Genomic DNA, 19,585 nt, shown 5'->3' on the forward strand with positions numbered 1-19,585 from the left:
CGTTCAAAATTACACACCATGTTGGACAGTGACAACAGGTGAGGATAGGACGCTGCCTGAAATTACGTTAGTGGCCAGGGCAGGTAACAGGAACACTAATTCCGCTGGTGCATTTGAATTGTAGTCAACCAATATAGTTAATTGCACCGCATGGCGGCTAACTTTTAGCAATAGAAACACTTGGTGTTGCTCACAGGAGAACCTCCCCAACAGCAAACCACCGAAACGGATCACCACGACATGAATGGACGTGGCTTGGGTAGTTGAAACCACTACTCAACGTTGACGTCTTGGGTCTATGAATCACGAAGCTCGTAGCGATCGGACAGCTCCACACATGCTCTAACACTGTGCAGGGACCGCCAGCGTACCCAGCTGACTGCACCGCATGGAGATAACTTCTTTGGTCCGCAGCAACCGACCGACTCCTCTCAGAATGTCGACAACATCTAAAATAGTCGTTGGCGGAAATAACGCCAACTACACACACAACATGACAACCACTTGCTCGATGACCTGCACTATACCCAACAGTAACTGAGCATGCACGAAGACAATTTGGGAATCGATGCGGGCACACACACACACACACACACACACACACACACAGCCGACTCATGAACGATTGGCGAGCCAAACCGCGTGTTCCAATAGGACTACCAACTGACGATTTACCAAGACTGTGGCCCAGCACAAGTGCTGCGTGGCGGCAATGGTCGGGCCATGTCGACGGAAACCTCACTACTCCAACCCGACTGCACTAGTGAGGCATTGCAACTCCCCAACTGGCAGGTCCAGACCGAGAGGAGACGCTCCAGACGAGTTCCAACTGACTGACAGAACCGAACTCACAATCCTAACTCCTTACGACAGACAATCACCGGGAAGTAATAGCAGTCGAGCAACGGTACTGTGAGAGGGAATATATCGATATGCGCTGCTAGCGCCGCTCATGGTCAGGTAAAGCAGCAACTCAGTGACAGTAGTAATTTTAATTAAGAGGGTGTATAATATATGATGGTGGGAACCCGAGTCAAGCACGGCTCAAGACACACAGAACTTTATTCCTTGCCAGATGGCTGTAGTGTTTTTACTGCAGAATGGCACACACATTCTTCGCCGAACAAGTTCAGAGCGATAAAGCATTCTACAACTATGTGGCGGTCCTCCTTACGGGCTGGCTCCGCATTGGCCATTGCTGATTAACTCACGCTTATCTCCTCCGTCAGGAGGAACCCTCTCTCTGTCGTTGTGGATCAGAGTTGACTGTGGTTCACCTCTTACTTGACTGTCCTGTCTTAGCCGCCGTGCGGCGGACTTTTAGCTTTCCTGATTCGCTACCCCTAGCGTTTGCTGGCAATGCCCCAGCGGCTGATCTAATTTTATGATTTCTTCGTGATTGGGTTTTTTATCGCTTTATTTGAGGATGGGACCTTCTAACTTATTGGTGAGTAGAGGGGATGGGAGGCTGTCTTGACACCTCCCCTTACGCCAAAACTTGACAATGGGGCTGGCTTCGACTGAACTTGGTGGTTCACTCCTGCCCTCTGTCTTTCTTTATGGGGTCTGTTTATCTTGAGTGTCTATCTTGTCTACCTGTGCTTCTTCCCTCATGCCGCTGTTATTAGTCACTTTCTTTCCCTCCTCTCTTCTTCGCCCTTCTTCCTTCCTTATCTGTCAACGTAATTTTATGGCCATTGTAGTTTCCTGTTATAATGTGAGGTTTTATGTTTTAGTTATTGCAAGGTCGGAGGGACTGATGACCATTTGTCCTTCCTCCCCCTAATGAAACAACGTTCAGCTACATGATTTATAAGTGTTGTGTCTTTCCCAATCGTCTCGTATAGGATGCAGAAGGGATGCTGTGTTCTCAGAATGCTATACAACAAATCAAGCAAATAACATTAGCAGTTTTATTTCTATAAAACAGATTGACAATGGTGATTAAAATTCTCCTGTTTATTATGCAGCGTGATGGCTAAAAAAAAACTACAACAATAATAAATTAAAACCGACGTTTCGGCCGAATTGCAACGGCCTTCCTCAGGGCACGACTGGTTTTACTTGGGGATAGGTGCTTCTATTTATTAAGGACTATCGGTGTCTGACGTCACTCTTGTAAAACTTTTAATTGGCCCTGTAATATGATTGGCTAGTCATGACGTAAGGGAAGATGGAAAGAAAGAGGCTATTCGTGGATGTCGATGTCATCAACGATTGGTTTCTGTCCGACTATCAGCATTCGGCTTCTGGTCGGCAAGTTTTCCTCCTGGTGTGCGCGGAAGTGGACTGACAGTTGCTCTACAGCTGTTTATGCAGATATGTCCGAGTCACGTGTAGCTTCTGCCTCGCGACCGCTCGCGGCCCGTTGGACTGGGACGGCCGGCAGCCAGGACGCCGGGAGTTTGTAGCCATCTTCTCTGTTGATGTTGTCAGGCTGTTTAATTATTTCGATCGCCTCCCGTATTTTGCGTTCTCGCATCCACTATTCTTTCGACAGTACTCGGGCCTCCTGGGACCTACTAGGTTGTCCACAGTCACGGTGGTGTTCCGCTAACGCCTCCGCACTCACACCGTAGTTCGTAAACACCTGCAGTGTTAAGAGTGTGACTACATCCTTGGTCGAACCTATCATTTCGTGGATCCTGTGATTACTTCGAAAAATTGGTTTGAAACCTCGTCGGCGGAGGACGTTTCCTAGCCGTTCAATGACGCCTTTTACGTATGGTAAGTGTACCAGTGGAAGTTTCTCTTCGTTGCCTTCTTCTCGTGCTCTGCTCCCTTTGGTTTTAGCTACCTTGCTTATGGTTTTGCCATCATAGCCGTTGGCACGAAACGTGTGTTGTAGCTCCTTTAATCTAAATGTAGCTCCTTTAATCTAAAAAAAATTTAAGCAAGCAAATGTTGTTATTATCATTTTTGAATGTACGATATTTATGTCGATAGGAGGACTTAGTGGCTGACTCATCCACGGTCTGTATTTTATGGCCTGAACATGACCGTTATCGACCGGAACCTGTTGCTAGGGCCAATATCATTTTCTCATTTCGTCTCTAGACAGTAGTACGACACGCACTGAGATTATTTAAGTCACGGGATACTTCCCAACATCGTGTCGGACCTCCTTTTGCTCGTCGTATGCTACACCTCTATATGACATAAGGTCAACAATTCTTTGGAGGGCACCTGCAGAAATACTGAGCTATGCTACCTCTGTAGCCGTCTATAAATGCGAAAGTGTATCTAGTGCAGTATTTTCTATACGAACTGTCCCATAAAAGTTCACTCTGTTTGTCCGGAACTTTCTGTAAACCAATTGTGAACTATTTTGGCAAATTGTTATCCATAAAAATTTACAGAGGAGATGAATTTGTGGTGGGCCGCATCAAACCAGTCAGAAGACTGATGTCTGAAAAAAAAATCCTATTTCGGGAACAGGTAGTTCTTGAATTGCTGAAAATAGTCTGCAAGTAGCCAGTCAATGAATGATTTAGTGGGAGCAGAGGATCCAGTTTGTTCCTTCTAAACACAACCCACGGCATTACAGATCCACCACCCGCTAAAACACAGTGCCTTGTTGACAACTTTGGTCTATGGTTTCGTGAGGTCTGTGCCATTCTCGAGTCCTACCGTAAGCTCTTTCCAACCGAAATCGGAACTCAACTGGTGAAGCCATGGGTTTTGAGTGGCGTTGGCCCAACCGATATGGTCACGATCCCTGGAGAGGCGCTGCAGGCGATGTCATGCTATTAACAGTGACACTCGCGTCCGTCTTCTGCTGGCCGCATTGTCCTAATGGATATGTTCGTTGTACATACCACTTTCGTTTCTGTGGTTATTTCACGCAGTGTTGCCTTTCTGTTAGCACTGACGACTCTACGCAAACATCGCTGCTCTCGGTCGTTACGTGAAGCCGTTGGCCACTGCGTTGTCCGTGATGAAAGACAATGCTTGATGTTCGATATACTCGGCCCACTCTTGACACTGTGGTTCTCGGATAATGAATTGCATAACCATTTCCTAAATGGAATATCCCACGGTTCTATCTATACCCACCAAGTCTATTAATTCCCGTCGTGCGGCCATAATAGTGTCGGAAACATTTTCACGTTAATCAACTGAGTACAAACCTTACTTCCGTCAATGCACTGCCCTTGTGTACACGCTGCTACCGCCAATTGTATGTGTGCATTTCCCATGTCTTTTCTCACCTCAGTGCTATTCACGTACCGTACGTTTTTTCTGATGAATACTGAATATCAAATATCGAATGGACACTGTATCCAGCTGATAACAGAATGAAGTACTAATGTATTTGTTACATATATCAGCAGTTTATTAACTTGTCAGCTGAACAGAGTGTCCATTCGTGGCAAAATAATCAACACAACACCTATTCGCAGCTCCTAAAGGCGACTGCCAAGGGGGAGATGACCATGAGAAAAAGAGGGAAGAACTAACGACAGGTAACACTGTGTGTGTCAGAGCATGGAATGTTCGAAGTTCGAACGTAGTAGGAAACAAAAAAAAAATGTGAGAACGAGAAAGTAAGGTCTCAGTCTAGATATAGAGGGCTTCAGTGAAGTGAAATGGAAAGAATGTGAGGATTTCTGGTCAGACGAATATGGGCTGATACCAACAACAGTACAAAATGGTTTCACTGGAGAACCAGTCATTATGATTAGGGATGTACGCAGACAGTGATTTCCAATAGATTTGAAAGCAGTCCAACGCCGACAACGATAGTTCAGGTATCCGCGTCATCGGCGCAAAGAACCGTTGAAGATACAGAGAAAGCACATGAGGACATTGAACGGGTAATCAAATATGAAGAACAAATCGAATAATCTTGAGGGAATGGAACGCGGTTATAGGAAAAGGAACAGGTGAGGGATTATGGAAGATTATAGGCTTACCGTTAGGAATGAGAGAGGAGAAGTACTTATTTCTGCAATAAAGTTCAGATATAACAGCGAATACTCCGTTAAAGAAACATAGGAGTAACGGGTAAACTAGGGAAAGAGATGGAGATACTGACGCGTTTCAGATGGATTACTTCTCGGTCAGACGCAGTTTCCGAAATCAGCTATTGAATTGTAAGGCGTACACAGGTGCACATGTTGAGTCAGATTACAATTTAATAATGACGAATAGCACAGTAAAATTTTAATGGAGCGTCCGAAGAAATCAGTGTAGAAGGAAATTGGATACTGAAATACTGAAGAATAATGAGCGGAATTTGAAGTTTGGCAAGGATGTGGACGAAGCGATAAGAAACACCAGAGGAGTCCGTTCTGATGAAAAGGTGTGGAGCTTCCAAAATGGGCAACCACAAAATCTGGACGGACAAACAAAGTTACAAGTAAGATAACTGCGAATATCACTGGTTATCATATGAAATAATTCAACTGACTGAGGAAATAAGGACGTACAAAAATGTTAAGGGAAGACAGGAATACAGCAAAATCCCTTAGGATGGAAATAAATAGTAAGTACAGGGGAGCCAAGGTGAAGTGGCTGCAGGAAAGATGTGAGTAAATGATCATAGGATACACTGCCTCGGCACATAGCAGAGTCAAAAGAGCCTTCGGTGACTCTGAAAACACGGGTGGAATGTATGCAGTGGAAATACCACTGCTAAACACAGAATAGATAGTTCAAAGTCTCTGTGATGGGGAGGACGTGTTTTATGAATGACAGAAGAAGAAATTGGAGTCAGTATGGATAACATACGGGATCAAGTATTAGAGTTTGTATTTATTTATTTATTTGGAAGAATTTAGGTCAAAAAAAAGGCAAATGGGATATACAAGGTGTATATTTTAAGTTGACAAACCAGAATAACACGAAAAATAAGCTTCACACGAAAAAATGTGTAGAATCCAAAATTTCAAATGCGAACCCCCATTGTTTTTGAAGAATCAGATTCTACATAAAAAACTACGAATATTTTGTCTTAAACATTTGTTTTGATTCTTGGTAGTTGGCACTGTAGTTCAAGAAAGTCCATGTTCTCATTTTTGCGTAAACTTTGATACACTAAAACTAAAACGCTCCCTCTCTCCCCATAGCGTGGTGTTTGAGAGTGACGAATTAGAGTTTTACATATGTTGCCCGAATATTAATTTTTTCCGCAGATTCGGATAAGTTTTGTTTGTTTCGTGGTCATGATGCCACACAACGTTTAATTATTTATTTTAATTTAATTATTTATTTTATTTATCCGTAACCATTTTTCACGCAAAATTGAGAACATGGATTTTGTTGAATTACAGCGCCAACTACCAAGAATCAAAACAAATCCGAAATTTGTACCAGAACAGCACCGATCCCATTCGCACTGGCATCTGTGAGTAGTTCTGTAGGTGCTCTCTCATCATACAGACCAAGTACAGGGTCAGTCGTCAGAGCTTTCTTGTTGAGCACCACCTCAGATAAATTTAGCATCAGCTTTTAACAACACTTGGAGGGGCCTGGCTTAGATACAGAAGTCTTTGATAAAACGACAATAATACTTTTAGGGATAGAAAATTCCATTATAGATCTCACCTTTTCTGGGTCTCGCCGCGCACCTTCGTTTGACACAAAGTGTCCAAGTACTTTGATTTCTTTTGCTCCAAAGAGACACTTTCTTGGATTAAGTTTCAGTCCGTCTTGTTGGAGACACTTAACAAGGGCCTTTTTATGTGTTCATCAAATGTCTCTGAGAACACTATAATGTCACCTAAACAACAAAGACAGATCGTCCACTTCAGGTGACTTAAAGGATTATTCATCATCTGTTCAAAAGTACCTGGTGCATTACATAAACCAAATGCCCTCAGGGGTAATGAATGCAATTTTCTCACGATCAGCCTCATCTACGACGATGTGCCAGTATCCCGCATACATGTCCATGATTGAGATAAACTTAGCCCCCTTCAGGCAATCTAGTGTATCGTCAATTCGTGGAAGAGGGGGGTAAACGTCCTTTTTAGTTACTAAGGTTCCTGTAATCAACACAAAAGTGCCGACTGCCATCCTTCTTCCTGACGACAACCACTGGTGACGTCCATGGTCTCTGCGAAGGCTGAATGATGTCATTCTTCATCATTTTCTCTACCTCGTCGCGAATTATTCGACGTTTCATTGCTGACGCACAGTATGCTCTCTGGCTTATTGGCTGATTGTCTCCAGTGCTAATCCGGTGCTTCACCGTCGATTTGTCTAATTTTTGCTCTTCACCTATGGATGGAAGCATTCAGAGAACTTTTGAACAATTACAAGTAGCTTCTTCTGTTGTTCCTTAGTGAGATGTGGTGATAGTCGAGCTAGAAGACCTTGTCTCATAGTGGTAGCACTAATTTCGCCAAAAACTCGGCATGGGACGTTTCTATGACACTCAGGTGTTCGGCAATTAACGGCTCAGAGTTTGCTATGCACATGCGTCTTCGAAGGATCTGCGGTTCTTGGCGAATGTTAAATATCCACAATTCACCGAATCCCTTCTTAAACGAGACGACTGAGATGTTTTGTTGTCAACAAATACTGTTTTCTGAAACTGGCGACGGTGCTTCTCCGAAATGACTGAATAGGATGCCTCAGAGTCCACAAGAGCTTGGGCTGGTCGGCCATCCATGAACATACCGACCTTGTTTCCTACCATTTTTATAGTGATCGACGGCGGAGGATTTTTCTCTTCGTCAACCTCGCCTCCAAGGATGGTCGCAGCCTTTAGTTTTCCAGGTTGCGGCAGCTGGGTGATCGGCAGGAGCTTCTAAACGGCGATGGAGACCTTGATCGGTGTGCTGGGAGCGTCCTCTCCAGCGTCTAGCTTGCGGCAATGGTGATCTACGTCGTCCTACGGACACATCTTGTTCGTCTTCATCGACCCGGAGTTGGCGTCCGCTATGATCGGTCTGCTGTTTCTGGCGCGGGCGGCATCGAACATCCGCAGCCCTTCTCGACAATAACGCACCACATGTGCCGGTCGTCCGCAGTGGAAACAAACTGGTTGGTTATTGTGGGTCCTCCAGACGTCAGTCCTCCTTGGTGTCCAAACACGTTCCTCATGCGGCATTGTAGGAGCGTAACTTTGCCTGGGTCTCTACTTTTTTACCATTTTAAAGGGTAATGAAGGAAGAGAGATTGGGTTCAATGTCTGTTTCACTTCCTCCATTATGAACTCTTGAAGCATACGGTTTTTTGCTCGAAGTGTAATCCAAGTGCCTTCTGAACTTCCTTTCTCACTATTTGACGAAGAACACTTGTGAAATCAGTTTCTTCCTCCATCACAGACATCGATACGACGTTAGGAATCTGTTCAAACTTCTTACGTGTAATTATTTTTTGATCTATTGTTTCGATGTACTGGCACCATTTTACGAAGTCCTGTGCTGTCGAAACCTCCGTCAGGAGTAGGGCTTGATGCATGTCCTCAGCAACATCCTTCATGAGATGTGCAAACTTATCTTCCTCTTTCATTCTAGGATCCACTATTTAAAACAGCCCCAAGACGTCTGTCATTTCTTCTGGACGCTGCGCCCGGCACTTTAATTTATCTGCAGCCTTGCACTTCTGTCGTTGTGGGTCGCCCGAATACTTGCGCAGTTCCGCCTGAAATACCTCCCAGCTTGTGAAGTTCTCCTCGTTTTTCTCATACCATTGTTTGGCAGTGCCCTCAAAGTAGAAAAATACGTTAGCCAAACACACGGTGTCATCCAATTTGTTAAATTTGGCTATACGCTCATATACCTTCAGCCACTTGTTAGGACCTCGGCCAGCGTCACCAGAGAACCAGGAAGAATGTCTCATATGGTGGCACACAGTTACTGTCATCGAAATGTCCTCTTATTCTTCTGCCTCCGATAGGTTGTGATCTGTTGAATATGGCTCGAGCTCTGGTTTCTCGCCACGCAAACGGCGGCTGTCATGGCCTGATGGGAGTCACTGTGTAGCCGATAACATGCGTTATCACAAGTTCCAATACCCAGCAACTCCACCAGAATAATGTCACGTAGAAGAAGGTGTAATTAGATGAATGACGAACACTAACTTCACTTAACGAAGGATTATTCAGCACTTGCGCATACAAGAGCGTGGAGCGAATTGCCTGCGGCCAGAACACATACGGTATATATATACAGTTACAGAACATTCCAGTACAATGATTCTTGACATTTATGGATAATTCTAGAATGAACCGAATATAGAAATTAAAATTATACAGTTCAGGTGAGTTTCGAAAGCACGACCCTCCATCCAATAGTGCAGTATCATAACCACTACACCACTGTGCTACTCAGCTTCTTCTGCGACAATATTATGATGTTCATACATTTCATTTGAAGCTATGTTACAAATTAAATTAGGACTGCTGATCTCATCTAACTCTTACAATCATTTACGAGATATTTTCCTTTTCCTTTTATTTTTCATTGATCGTACTGGGAGGAAATGTCAAGTCCCAGCATTCACCTAGCAACCAAGGTGAACCTTAAGTAACTAGTTTTCATCAAAGTTACTTGGAAAGCGGTTTAAGTTTTTTTTTTCTTTTTTTGAGTCATCAGTCTTCTCACTTGTTTGATGCTGGCCGGTGCGACTTTTTCTCATATGCCAACCTCATCATCTCAGGGTAGCACTTGCAACCTACGTCTTCAATTGTTTGCTGGATGTATTCCAATCTCTGTCTTCATTTACAGTTTTTGCCTTCTGCAGCTTCCTCTACTACCATGTCAGAGATTCCCTGACGTCTTAACAGATGTCGTATCATACTGCCCCTTCCCATTTTCAGTGTTTTCCACATATTCCATTCCTGGCCGATTCTGTGTAGAACCTCCTCATTCCTTACCTTAACACTCCACATAATTTTCAACATTCGTTTGTAGCACCACATCTCAGACGCTTCAGTTCTCTTCTGATCTGGTTTTCCCACAGTCCATGTTGCACTTCCATACAATGCTGTGCTGCAGACGTAAATAATCAGAAATTTCTTCCTCAAATCAAGCCCTATATTTGACACCAGTAGAATTCTCTTGGCCAGGAATACCCTTTTTGCCAGTGCTAGTCGGCTTTTTATGTCCCCCTTGCTCTGTCCGTCATTGGCTATTTTGGAGGCTATGTAAAAGAATTCCTTAACTGCATCTACATCGTGACCATCAGTCGTGATTTTAAGTTTCTTGACATTCTCGTTCCTGCTACTTCCCATTAGTTTCGTTTTTCTTCGCTTTTCCCTCAATTCATTTTCTGCACTCATTAGACTGATCATTCCAATCAGCAGATTATCACTTTCACTCAGGATAGCAATGTCATCGGTGAATCGTATCATTGATATCTTTCCACCTTCAATTTTAATTCCACTTTTGAACCATTCTTCTATTTTCTTCACTGCTCCTTTCATTTATTGTACAGATTGAACAGTAGCAGCGAAACTCTACATCCCTGTCTTACCCCCTTCTGAATCGAAAACTTCGTTCTAGGACGTCCACTCTTATGATTCCCTCTTGGGAACTGTTTATTATCTGTCTCCCCCTATAGATTACCTCTATTTTCCTTAGAATTTCGAAAAAATTCCACCATTTTACATTGTCGAACGCTTTTTCCGGGTCGACAAATCATATGAACGTGTCTTCATTCCTCCTTAGTCTTGCCTCCATTATCAGCTTGTAACAACAACAACTGTACACATAATTTTTTCTTCGGATTTTTGATAAATTAGTGTAAGCAATGTTTTGATTTCATTTCTTTTTCTTTTCGTGTCATTATGTTAAAGAAAATGTAAGCAACTTTAGATGTGAATATTAATATTTATGTCAGATTTCAAGCAATGCTATAACAAAATTGAAGTGTAACCCTTGTTGAATCTATTGTAACATGTTTGAAATTGTAATTGGGCGCATGGTCCATGCGTAGGCAATATATTAGGATATGTGGAATGTAAAACCTTTGGTGAATACCCTATCTATAGGGGAGCGGTAAAAGGTGGATGGCAGGCGAGCGCGGGAAAATGCACACGGGCGCGGCACGGCATAACGGGCTCAGTAATACAGTCGGAGTTGGGCATCGGTCTGAGGAACACGTTCCGGATCGAGGAGGCCATCCTGGAAAAAGTGGTTTCATTGAGCCTCGGATGTGCCGTTTCCGACGACTATACAGCATGGCTATATTCTATAGGCACTGAATTGAAAAGGATTGCGACGCTAAGAAGAAACAAAGTGCCGATACAGCAAGAGCCATAGCTGTAATTGTATGTGTGCTGTACGCCTCGCCATCTCGCCGCCCGCCAACCGCCGCATCGACACGAACAGGTTGAATCTTTAGAATTCTATTCGTGTGGACCAGCGTTAAATTTGTTCCTGACTGTTCAATAATAACTTAACTTTTACCAGAATGGTCCTAGCAATTAATTATCCTTATCACTAACCTAGACAGGGTCCTTTCCCTATGTTGTGCAACCCGAGTGTCCCGAAATTAGGATTTAAAGTTTATGTTAAAAGAATTACCTGCAGAACTATCTATGCTAGAAAGATGTTTAAGGAGCTTTATTATTAATGAAAATATAAGCAAAGAACTAAGGGCTAACAAAGTTGGAAGATAATTTTGGAATTGGTTTAGTAATGAAGCTTAATTAATTTGAGACAAAAATAATAGTAGTTAAATGAGGAAGTAATAAGACAAAAAGAGTAGTAACTCATATATTGTAGATCTTGAGTGCTTATTGCTTCCAGTAGTTAATAGTTACAACACAGTGATCATAACAGTTTCAGCCCCCCCCCCCCCCCTCTCTCCACTCTTTTCTTTGCTATTCATTTTAAATTCTGAAGTGTACTGAACTGATTTGACCAGCAAAGTTAAAGTCAATATAAAACCTAAATTTATCAGTGTTTTATCCTTATTAAAATTGACATTGTATGTGAGTTTCAAAAGTGTTATTTCTAGGGTAACCTATGCCCGATATCAGTCGGATCAATAGACAAAACACAGTTTGTAGTAATCATTGTAGTGTAATGTTGTGTATTTATAGCTTGTTCAGATTAGTACAGAAAAGGAAAATGTTAGTTCAGTAGATTTTTCTGGTTCTAAAATTTACCATATAATGCAGTATTACTACGTGTTGTTATGCTTGTACGTACATCCACTTGTACAAGGAAAAAACACACTTAATGCCTAATCAGACTGGCGACCGTATTATTGACAATCGGTAGCATCTGCTGTGTATGTTTCTTGCCCGTCTTAACGTGTAGTTGCACTTTATACTTGCTTGACGTATCATTGTTGTTACTGAGTGGGTGGAAGTCTGATTTTGCCTCCATTCAGGTACACGCGGTCAACATATTTACTAAAATCCTTTCTTATAAGGTGAAGCCCGTCAACTTATCATATTACAGGCTTTAATAAGTAACGTACGCCAGAGAGGAGAGCGTTACAAGCTGCAACGTTGGGATTATCTTTTGGGTGCCCTTACCTTTCCTAATGTCCAACTGATCGTCATCTAACACATCCTCAATTTTCTTTTCCATTCTTCTGAATATTATTCCTGTTAGCAACTTGGATGGTTGAACTGTTAAACTGAATTAGCGGTAATCCTCGCACTTCTTAGCTCTTGCAGTCTTCGGAATTGTATGCATGATATTTTTCCGAAAGTTAGATGGTAAGTCGCTAGACTTATATATTCCAGAAACACACACACACACGTACACACACAAACACACACAAACACACACACACAAACACACACACACACACACACACACACACACACACACACACACACACAAACAAATCAAACAAACACGTGAACAGTTCTTTCGCTGCCACATCCGCCAATGCTTTTTGAAATTCTGATGGAATTTAATGTATCCCCCTTCGTTATTCGGTCGTAAGTCCTCCAAAGCTCTCTTAAATTACGATTCTAATTCTGGACCCACTATCTCCTCTAAATCGACATCTGTTTCTTTTTCTATCACATCAGACAAATCTTCTACTCATAGAGGCCTTCAATGTACTCTTTCCACCTATTCGCTCCCTCCTCTGCTTTTAAATGTTGTAATTCCCGTTTCATTCTTAATTTTATCACCCTTGCTTTTAATTTCACCGAACGTTGTTTTGACTTTCCTACATGCTGAGCAAACCCTTCCAACAACAATTTATTTTTTGATTTCTTCACATTTTCCATGTAGCCATTTCGTCTTAGCTTCTCTGCACCTACTATTTATTGCGATGCTCATCGACTCGTATTTCTCTATTAGTGAATTTCCCTCAACATTTTTGCACTTTCTTCTTTCACCCATCAACTGAAGTATCTCTTCTGTTACACATGATTTCTTCGCATTTACCATCCTTAGACTTTCGTTTTCCTTTCAAATTTCTGTGATCACCTTTTTAGAGAAGTCCATTCCCCTTCAATTGTACTACATATGGAGCTAATCCTTGTTGCTGTGTCTACAGCCTTAAGGAACTTCATTCCTTAATATATCCCTATCAAATTAGTTTATTGATTCTTTGTGACCAATATCTTAAACCTCAGCCTACTCTGCACACAGCTAGCTAGCGCACGTCCTGAGGCTCAGGCATGAACCCCATGCTGCCCGTAATCCCGATGTGATTGACAAATAAGTGTCCCTCTTTATAAGTATGGAGGTGTGATTACACATGTCAATCACATCGCGAATACGGGCAGCATGGGGTTCACGCCTGAGCCTCAGGACGTGCGCTAGCAGCGCATGTCGGGTGTTTCAAGCGTCAACTTCGCGTCTCAATATCTCGGGATGTAATGGGAATATTGCGATGCAATCAACGCCATTGTGTATGTGCTTTATCATGCTATAAATAGCTCAAGAAAAAATATAGGATGTCCATTTAAAAAAACATAAGTTTGTGTTAAAAAACACATATGCTTTCATTTTAGAATGTTTCCAAATATGTACATACATGAGCCCCCAGCCCTACATTGATAACGTTGAAAGTCGTTTTCCAAAAGCTGTTATTGTTCCAGAGATATTCCCTCATCACCCGGCATTTTCCTCCTTCTAATGTGGTTCTTAAAGTGAGTATTCGCTATTACTAGCTGAAATTTATAACAGATGTCAATTAGTTTTTCATCTCTCTCATTACTTGTCCGAAGTCCTTATTCTCCTGTAACCTTTCTTTAACTCCATCCCCTACAAGGAATTCTAGTCTCCCTTGAGTATCAGATTTTCATCTCCCTTTATGTACTCTATTAACCGTTCAATATCTTCATATGCTTTCTCTACTTCTTCATCTTCAGCATGCGACGTCGGAATGTATACCTGAACTATCATTGTCGGGGTTGGCTAGCTGTCAATTCTGGCAGTTCCCATGGATCCGGAAAGGACGACTGGGTGTTCCAGTCAGTTATTGCTTGTGTGTCACATAAGGCTAGGTGGACATTTCTTGATGATTCTTACAGTTTATAAGGAAATTTCTTGGCAAGCTGGAAAAATTGTGGATCCAGGCTTTCTGCTTACCTGACCAGTCGCCAATTACGGCATTTATGTAGACAAGGAATGCTCGGTCCCGTCCATGTCGCAAATTTAATACCATGATTTACCATGGAAGTAATTTACTCTTTTTCTCGCTATTGAGTGTAAATATAACAGATCCGAGTTGTAGTGAATTCTTTTTTCCAGTTTAATAGATGGCCTCGAAGCTACGATACTGGTCGTTATAACATTAGTTACAAGAGCAACCAAGCAATTCTTATTCAGTATGTCTACGTATGGCTGAGGTTGTCCTCGATGGAAGACTGTGCGTAATATTCATATACACTAAGGGTAAACCAGTAATTGTTGTTTAATAATCCTTAGTTTTAACGATTTAACGAGGCTTATAATGCATCATATTAGTCTTTAATTTGTAATGTTTAAAACCTTCATTGTGGTGAAAAAATAAATAGTTTTTTACATTGGCGTAGAGCATATAATTTTTATGCTAATTTACATTATGTTCTTCCTCCAAAATTTAGTCTAATTTTTGCCCGCATCTCGTGGTCGTGCGGTAGCGTTCTCGCTTCCCACGCCCGGGTTCCCGGGTTCGATTCCCGGCGGGGTCAGGGATTTTCTCTGCCTCGTGATGGCCGGGTGTTGTGTGATGTCCTTAGGTTAGTTAGGTTTAAGTAGTTCTAAGTTCTAGGGGACTGATGACCATAGATGTTAAGTCCCATAGTGCTCAGAGCCATTTTCTAATCTAATTTATTAGCTAAATTTTTAGTTTCTTGATTGAAACTCTTAGAAAATTTTATAGCAGTGCTGACAGTAAACAAAATGGGCTCGATGACCACAGAAATACAGAGTTATATTTTCTCCCTCCGTCAAGACTCTAAAGAAACATTCTTAAATTTCTTCCTGGCTTTGGATTGGTACACGAAATTCAGATTTAGAGCAAAAATAATCTTCAAAGTGCCAACATCATAATGATCATGATGAATTTGACATTCCGTACTGGACATTGGCTGCCTCCTCGCTTTGTCACGCATCCATGTTGAGCCTGCGTCACATTTTTAACACTGTTTACTGACCGTGTCCGTTAAGCCGTCTTCGAGATATATTCTTATTGTTTGGAATCTAGAAAAGAACATCTAGATAGCCAAGGTACATTTCAATAACACATCAGTCATAATTGCGATTTACATGGTGGTCTTAGTGATACATGTATCTGCTTTCCGTTCCCTCATTTCGACCTAGAATAACATCTCTAATAGTTGAGGTGTAGTGTGAGTAGCTGAACGAAATTTATTTGTTTATATATTTTCTGTTTCTTTCATGTAAGTGGTGATGAAGACAGGAATTGATAAGTATTAATAAGAGGCACACAGCCCCCTTGTTGCAAATGTGTATGCTGCAGATATGTGTAAGTACGACTAATGAAGGGATTATTTAGAAATAGGTTTAGAAAAGTTCCTTCTTTTAGAATTACGCTAGACACTAAATTTCCGTTCTAGTATATTACTTTAAAGCAGTAAGAGGCACACAGCCCCCTTGATGTAAATGTGTACAGCTGCAGCTATGCATAAGAACGAATAATGCAGATGATTTAGAAAAAGGTTTAGAAAGTTTTCTTCATTTAGAATTACGCTAGAAACTAAATTTCAGTTCTAGTATATAACTTATTTTAAAGCAGTAGTGCAATGGTTCTAAGAGCAGGCATTTTTATTTGCAGGAAGAAGATGTCGGAGGAACTGCTTCATATTCTAGCACGATTTTCAACATCGACTGTGACAAATGATGGTTAAGGACATTTGTTAATGTGCTCAGTGGATCAGTGCTCGATTCGACTCTGGAAGACGTACGAAAGAAATTTAGATTACATATCGGCGACATTTTCAAGTGTTGGCTCACTCGTTGTGATTCACTTAGTTCCCTGAGGGATAAAGGAGACTTTCTGATTCGGAATTACACCTAATTCCATATTGACTGAAACACCAGAACTATGTTAATGAGACTATGTTACTGCTTAAAGGCCAGTTAATTTTTATTAGTGGAAATATGTGGCGACAAGGTGCTCTCTTACTGAGCTGCGGATAACGTAAAGAAGCCATCTAAGTGCAACACAGTGCAAATCGTGGTTGTGCCTTTGAGACTCGTATGTGAACTGAGAATTTCTACAGGTGGCAGCTGTAGGATCTGGTGACTTCACGACTAGTGGTATAGTAGCAGGTGAAATTTTCCAAAGCCGGCGCAGAGCAGTAGGCTGGTGGAGCCCGGGCGGCGATGCCCGCAGCAGCAGCAGCTGGAGCTGGAGGGGCGGTCCGCGGCGGTGGCAGCGGGCAGCGATGAGGCCCCGCGATGAGGCCGCGCCGGCGGCATGCCGCTAGCCCCTCCCGCCGCCGCCGCCGCCGCCGCCGCCGTCGCTGCCGACGCCTGTCGCCGACGAGTGCCCGCGCCGCCAGTCCCGGCGCTCCGCCCCCAGCGCCCGCCGCTGCCGCTGGTAGCAGTGCTGCTGCTCGCGCTGGCCACCGTGCCGCCTCCTTGCTGCGAGGCCGGCCCGCGGTACAGCTCCCGCATCGTGGAGACGCGGTCGGGCGCCATCCGCGGGGTCATCCTGCAGCTAAACTCGCGACACCTCGAGCCCGTCGAGGCCTTCCTCGGCGTGCCGTACGCCGCCCCCGCGACGCGCTTCTCACCGCCACAGCCGCCGCTCGCCTGGCAGGTAGGCTGCCCTGTGTAACACATTGTGCCACCCGTGTAGTTTGTTCACGGCATCCTGAACGAATTTTCAAGTGTTGTGGTGAGCCTACAGAAGTCCAACACAGGCAGCTGAGGGAAAGGGCTGGGGGCTGGGGGGGGGGGGAGGGGGGGGGATGAGAAGTGCGGCATGCGGCAAGAATCAGTATTTTATTCACACAGTTCAACCACATATATTCAATGACTTGTCCTCACTGTACGGCACAGAAAATAAGGCACGACAATCACTGCGAAATATTTAAAGTACACAGATGTACTTAACTAACATGTGCAGTAAACACATGTACTTCACAGTGAGATGGTAAAATTCGTAGGATACATCCTGATATCATGTCTGACCTCCTTTCCTCCGGCATGTGCAGCAGCTCGATGTGTCATGGACTCATCAAGTCCTAGGAAGTCCGCTACGTAAATAATGAACCATGACGACTCCATAGTAGCCCATAGTTGCGAAATTGTGGCCAGTGCAGGATTTTGTAGATGTACTGGCTTATCGATTATGTCCCGTAAATGTTCGTTTGAGTGAAGTGACGGAATGGTTAGCACAATGGACTCGCATTCGGGAGGACGACGGTTCAAACCCCCTTCAGGCCATCCTGATGTAGATTTTCCGCGATTTCCCTAAATCTGTTGAGGCAAAGGCCGGCATAGTTCCATTGAAAGGGCACGGCTGACTTCATTACCCATCCTTTCCTAATCTGGAGGGCCTAATGACCTCGTTGTTTGGTGCCCGCCCACAAATCAAGCAATCAACCAAACGTTCCATGAGATTCATGCTGGGCGTTCTTGGTGGCCAAACATTTTCTCGAATTGTTGACAATGCTCTTCAAACCAGTCACGAATACTGTGACTTGGCGCTTTGTCATTCATAAGAATTCCATCGGTGTGTGTGAACATAACGCCCATCAATGGGTAAAAATGGCAGCCGAACATCCAGAGGATACAGTCCATTCCACGTAAACACAGGCAACACCATTATGGAGCCACCACCATCACAGTGCCGTATTGAGAACTTGGGTCCAGGGCATCGTGAAGTCTACGATACACTCGAACAATTTCACCAGTTCTTACGAACTGAACTCTGGACGTATATGACCGGGCCATGGTTTTCCAGTCGTCTAGGACCTAACAGACATGGTCGTAAGGCCAGGAGCGGCGCTGTAGGCGATCTCTTGCTGTTCGCAAAGACACTTGGCGTCTGTCTTTCACTACCACAGCCCATTAACGCCAAATTTGGCCGCATTGTACTACACGCTGTGTTGCATGTCTGTTAGCACTGACAACGCTAACGCAGCTGCTCTCGTTCGTTAACGCATTGGTGAAAGGTAATGCCAGAATTTTTATATTCTCAGCACACTTTTGATACTGTGGGTGGCGGAATATTAAATGCCATAATGATTTTTCAAATTAAATTTGCCATGCTCTGCCTCCTACTACCATTTCGCGTTAAAAGTCTGTTAATTCCCTTCGTGTAGCCATAAACATGTCAGAAACTTTCTCAACTAAATCACCCGAGCACAAATGACACCTCCGCCAAAGCACTGTCCTCTTACACCTTGTGTACGCGATATTACCGCCATCTGTATCCGTGCACATCGGTATCCTATGACTTTTGTCACCTCAGTGTATTGTTAGATCACCAATGTCCACAGTGGCCTGACACTGTACCATCGTGGTCAGAAGTCGTCCGGCGTTCACAGGCTTCAGCTGACCCAGAACTAGGGGGGCCTCTTATCTTTCAGGGTGTTGTGAATAAACTATATCGCAGCATATACACTACCCTATTAAGTATCATTTCTCATAGATCCGCGTGGAATAGTCATAACTCCTAATTATCACCTCAAATAAATTAATTTTCATGTTATCAACAAAAACTTTGTTCGCTAGCTGCTATTTTCTTCTGTTTTGAAGTCATGCTGGAGTTGTAATTTATGCTTTTATTACATGAGTTTTCGAGAACTTTAAATTTACACTATAGATGATCGCAGAATGTCTGAAATAGATTTGCTGTAATGAATGATTTCAAAACTCCTTCGACCGTAGTTGCCAATTTCCTTGTTTATAATACTTACATTACGGTCGCTAAGCACATGATTCTTAATGGAATCCAACCTCAATTAATTTCCTATTATTGATTTCCTTGTCAAGACACTATTTCCAGATCGCAGCAAGTCCAATAGCCTTGTTGTTTGCCTCGATCTGTTTCTGCCCTGCACCAAGAATGTTCAAGTACAGGATATATGAGCAAGCATCCCCGGATCATGTCTTGTTCAGAAATGGTCGATTCATGTTTGTTTTGCAACGAGGGATGCCCACCGCAGGATGATTTAATTATATCCAAACGGGATACTGCGGATCATTTACTGGGGTTAGATACCTTTGCAGCAATATCAGGCGACAGTTTA

General features: G+C 43.1%; 1 protein-coding gene across 1 annotated transcript in view; it reads left to right on the forward strand.

Annotated features, from left to right (window-relative positions):
- The first annotated feature begins 1,504 nt into the window (after window positions 1-1,504).
- The window catches only part of LOC126456170 (neuroligin-2-like), a 351,902-nt gene continuing 333,821 nt past the window's right edge, over window positions 1,505-19,585 (forward strand). Inside the window, exons 1-3 of the mRNA XM_050091924.1 lie at window positions 1,505-1,564; window positions 15,579-15,653; window positions 16,975-17,145. Coding sequence (XP_049947881.1) covers window positions 1,505-1,564; window positions 15,579-15,653; window positions 16,975-17,145 — 306 coding nt within the window. The remainder of the gene's footprint in view (window positions 1,565-15,578; window positions 15,654-16,974; window positions 17,146-19,585) is intronic.

This window comes from Schistocerca serialis, chromosome 2, assembly GCF_023864345.2.
Source record: "Schistocerca serialis cubense isolate TAMUIC-IGC-003099 chromosome 2, iqSchSeri2.2, whole genome shotgun sequence".
NCBI lineage: Eukaryota > Metazoa > Arthropoda > Insecta > Orthoptera > Acrididae > Schistocerca > Schistocerca serialis.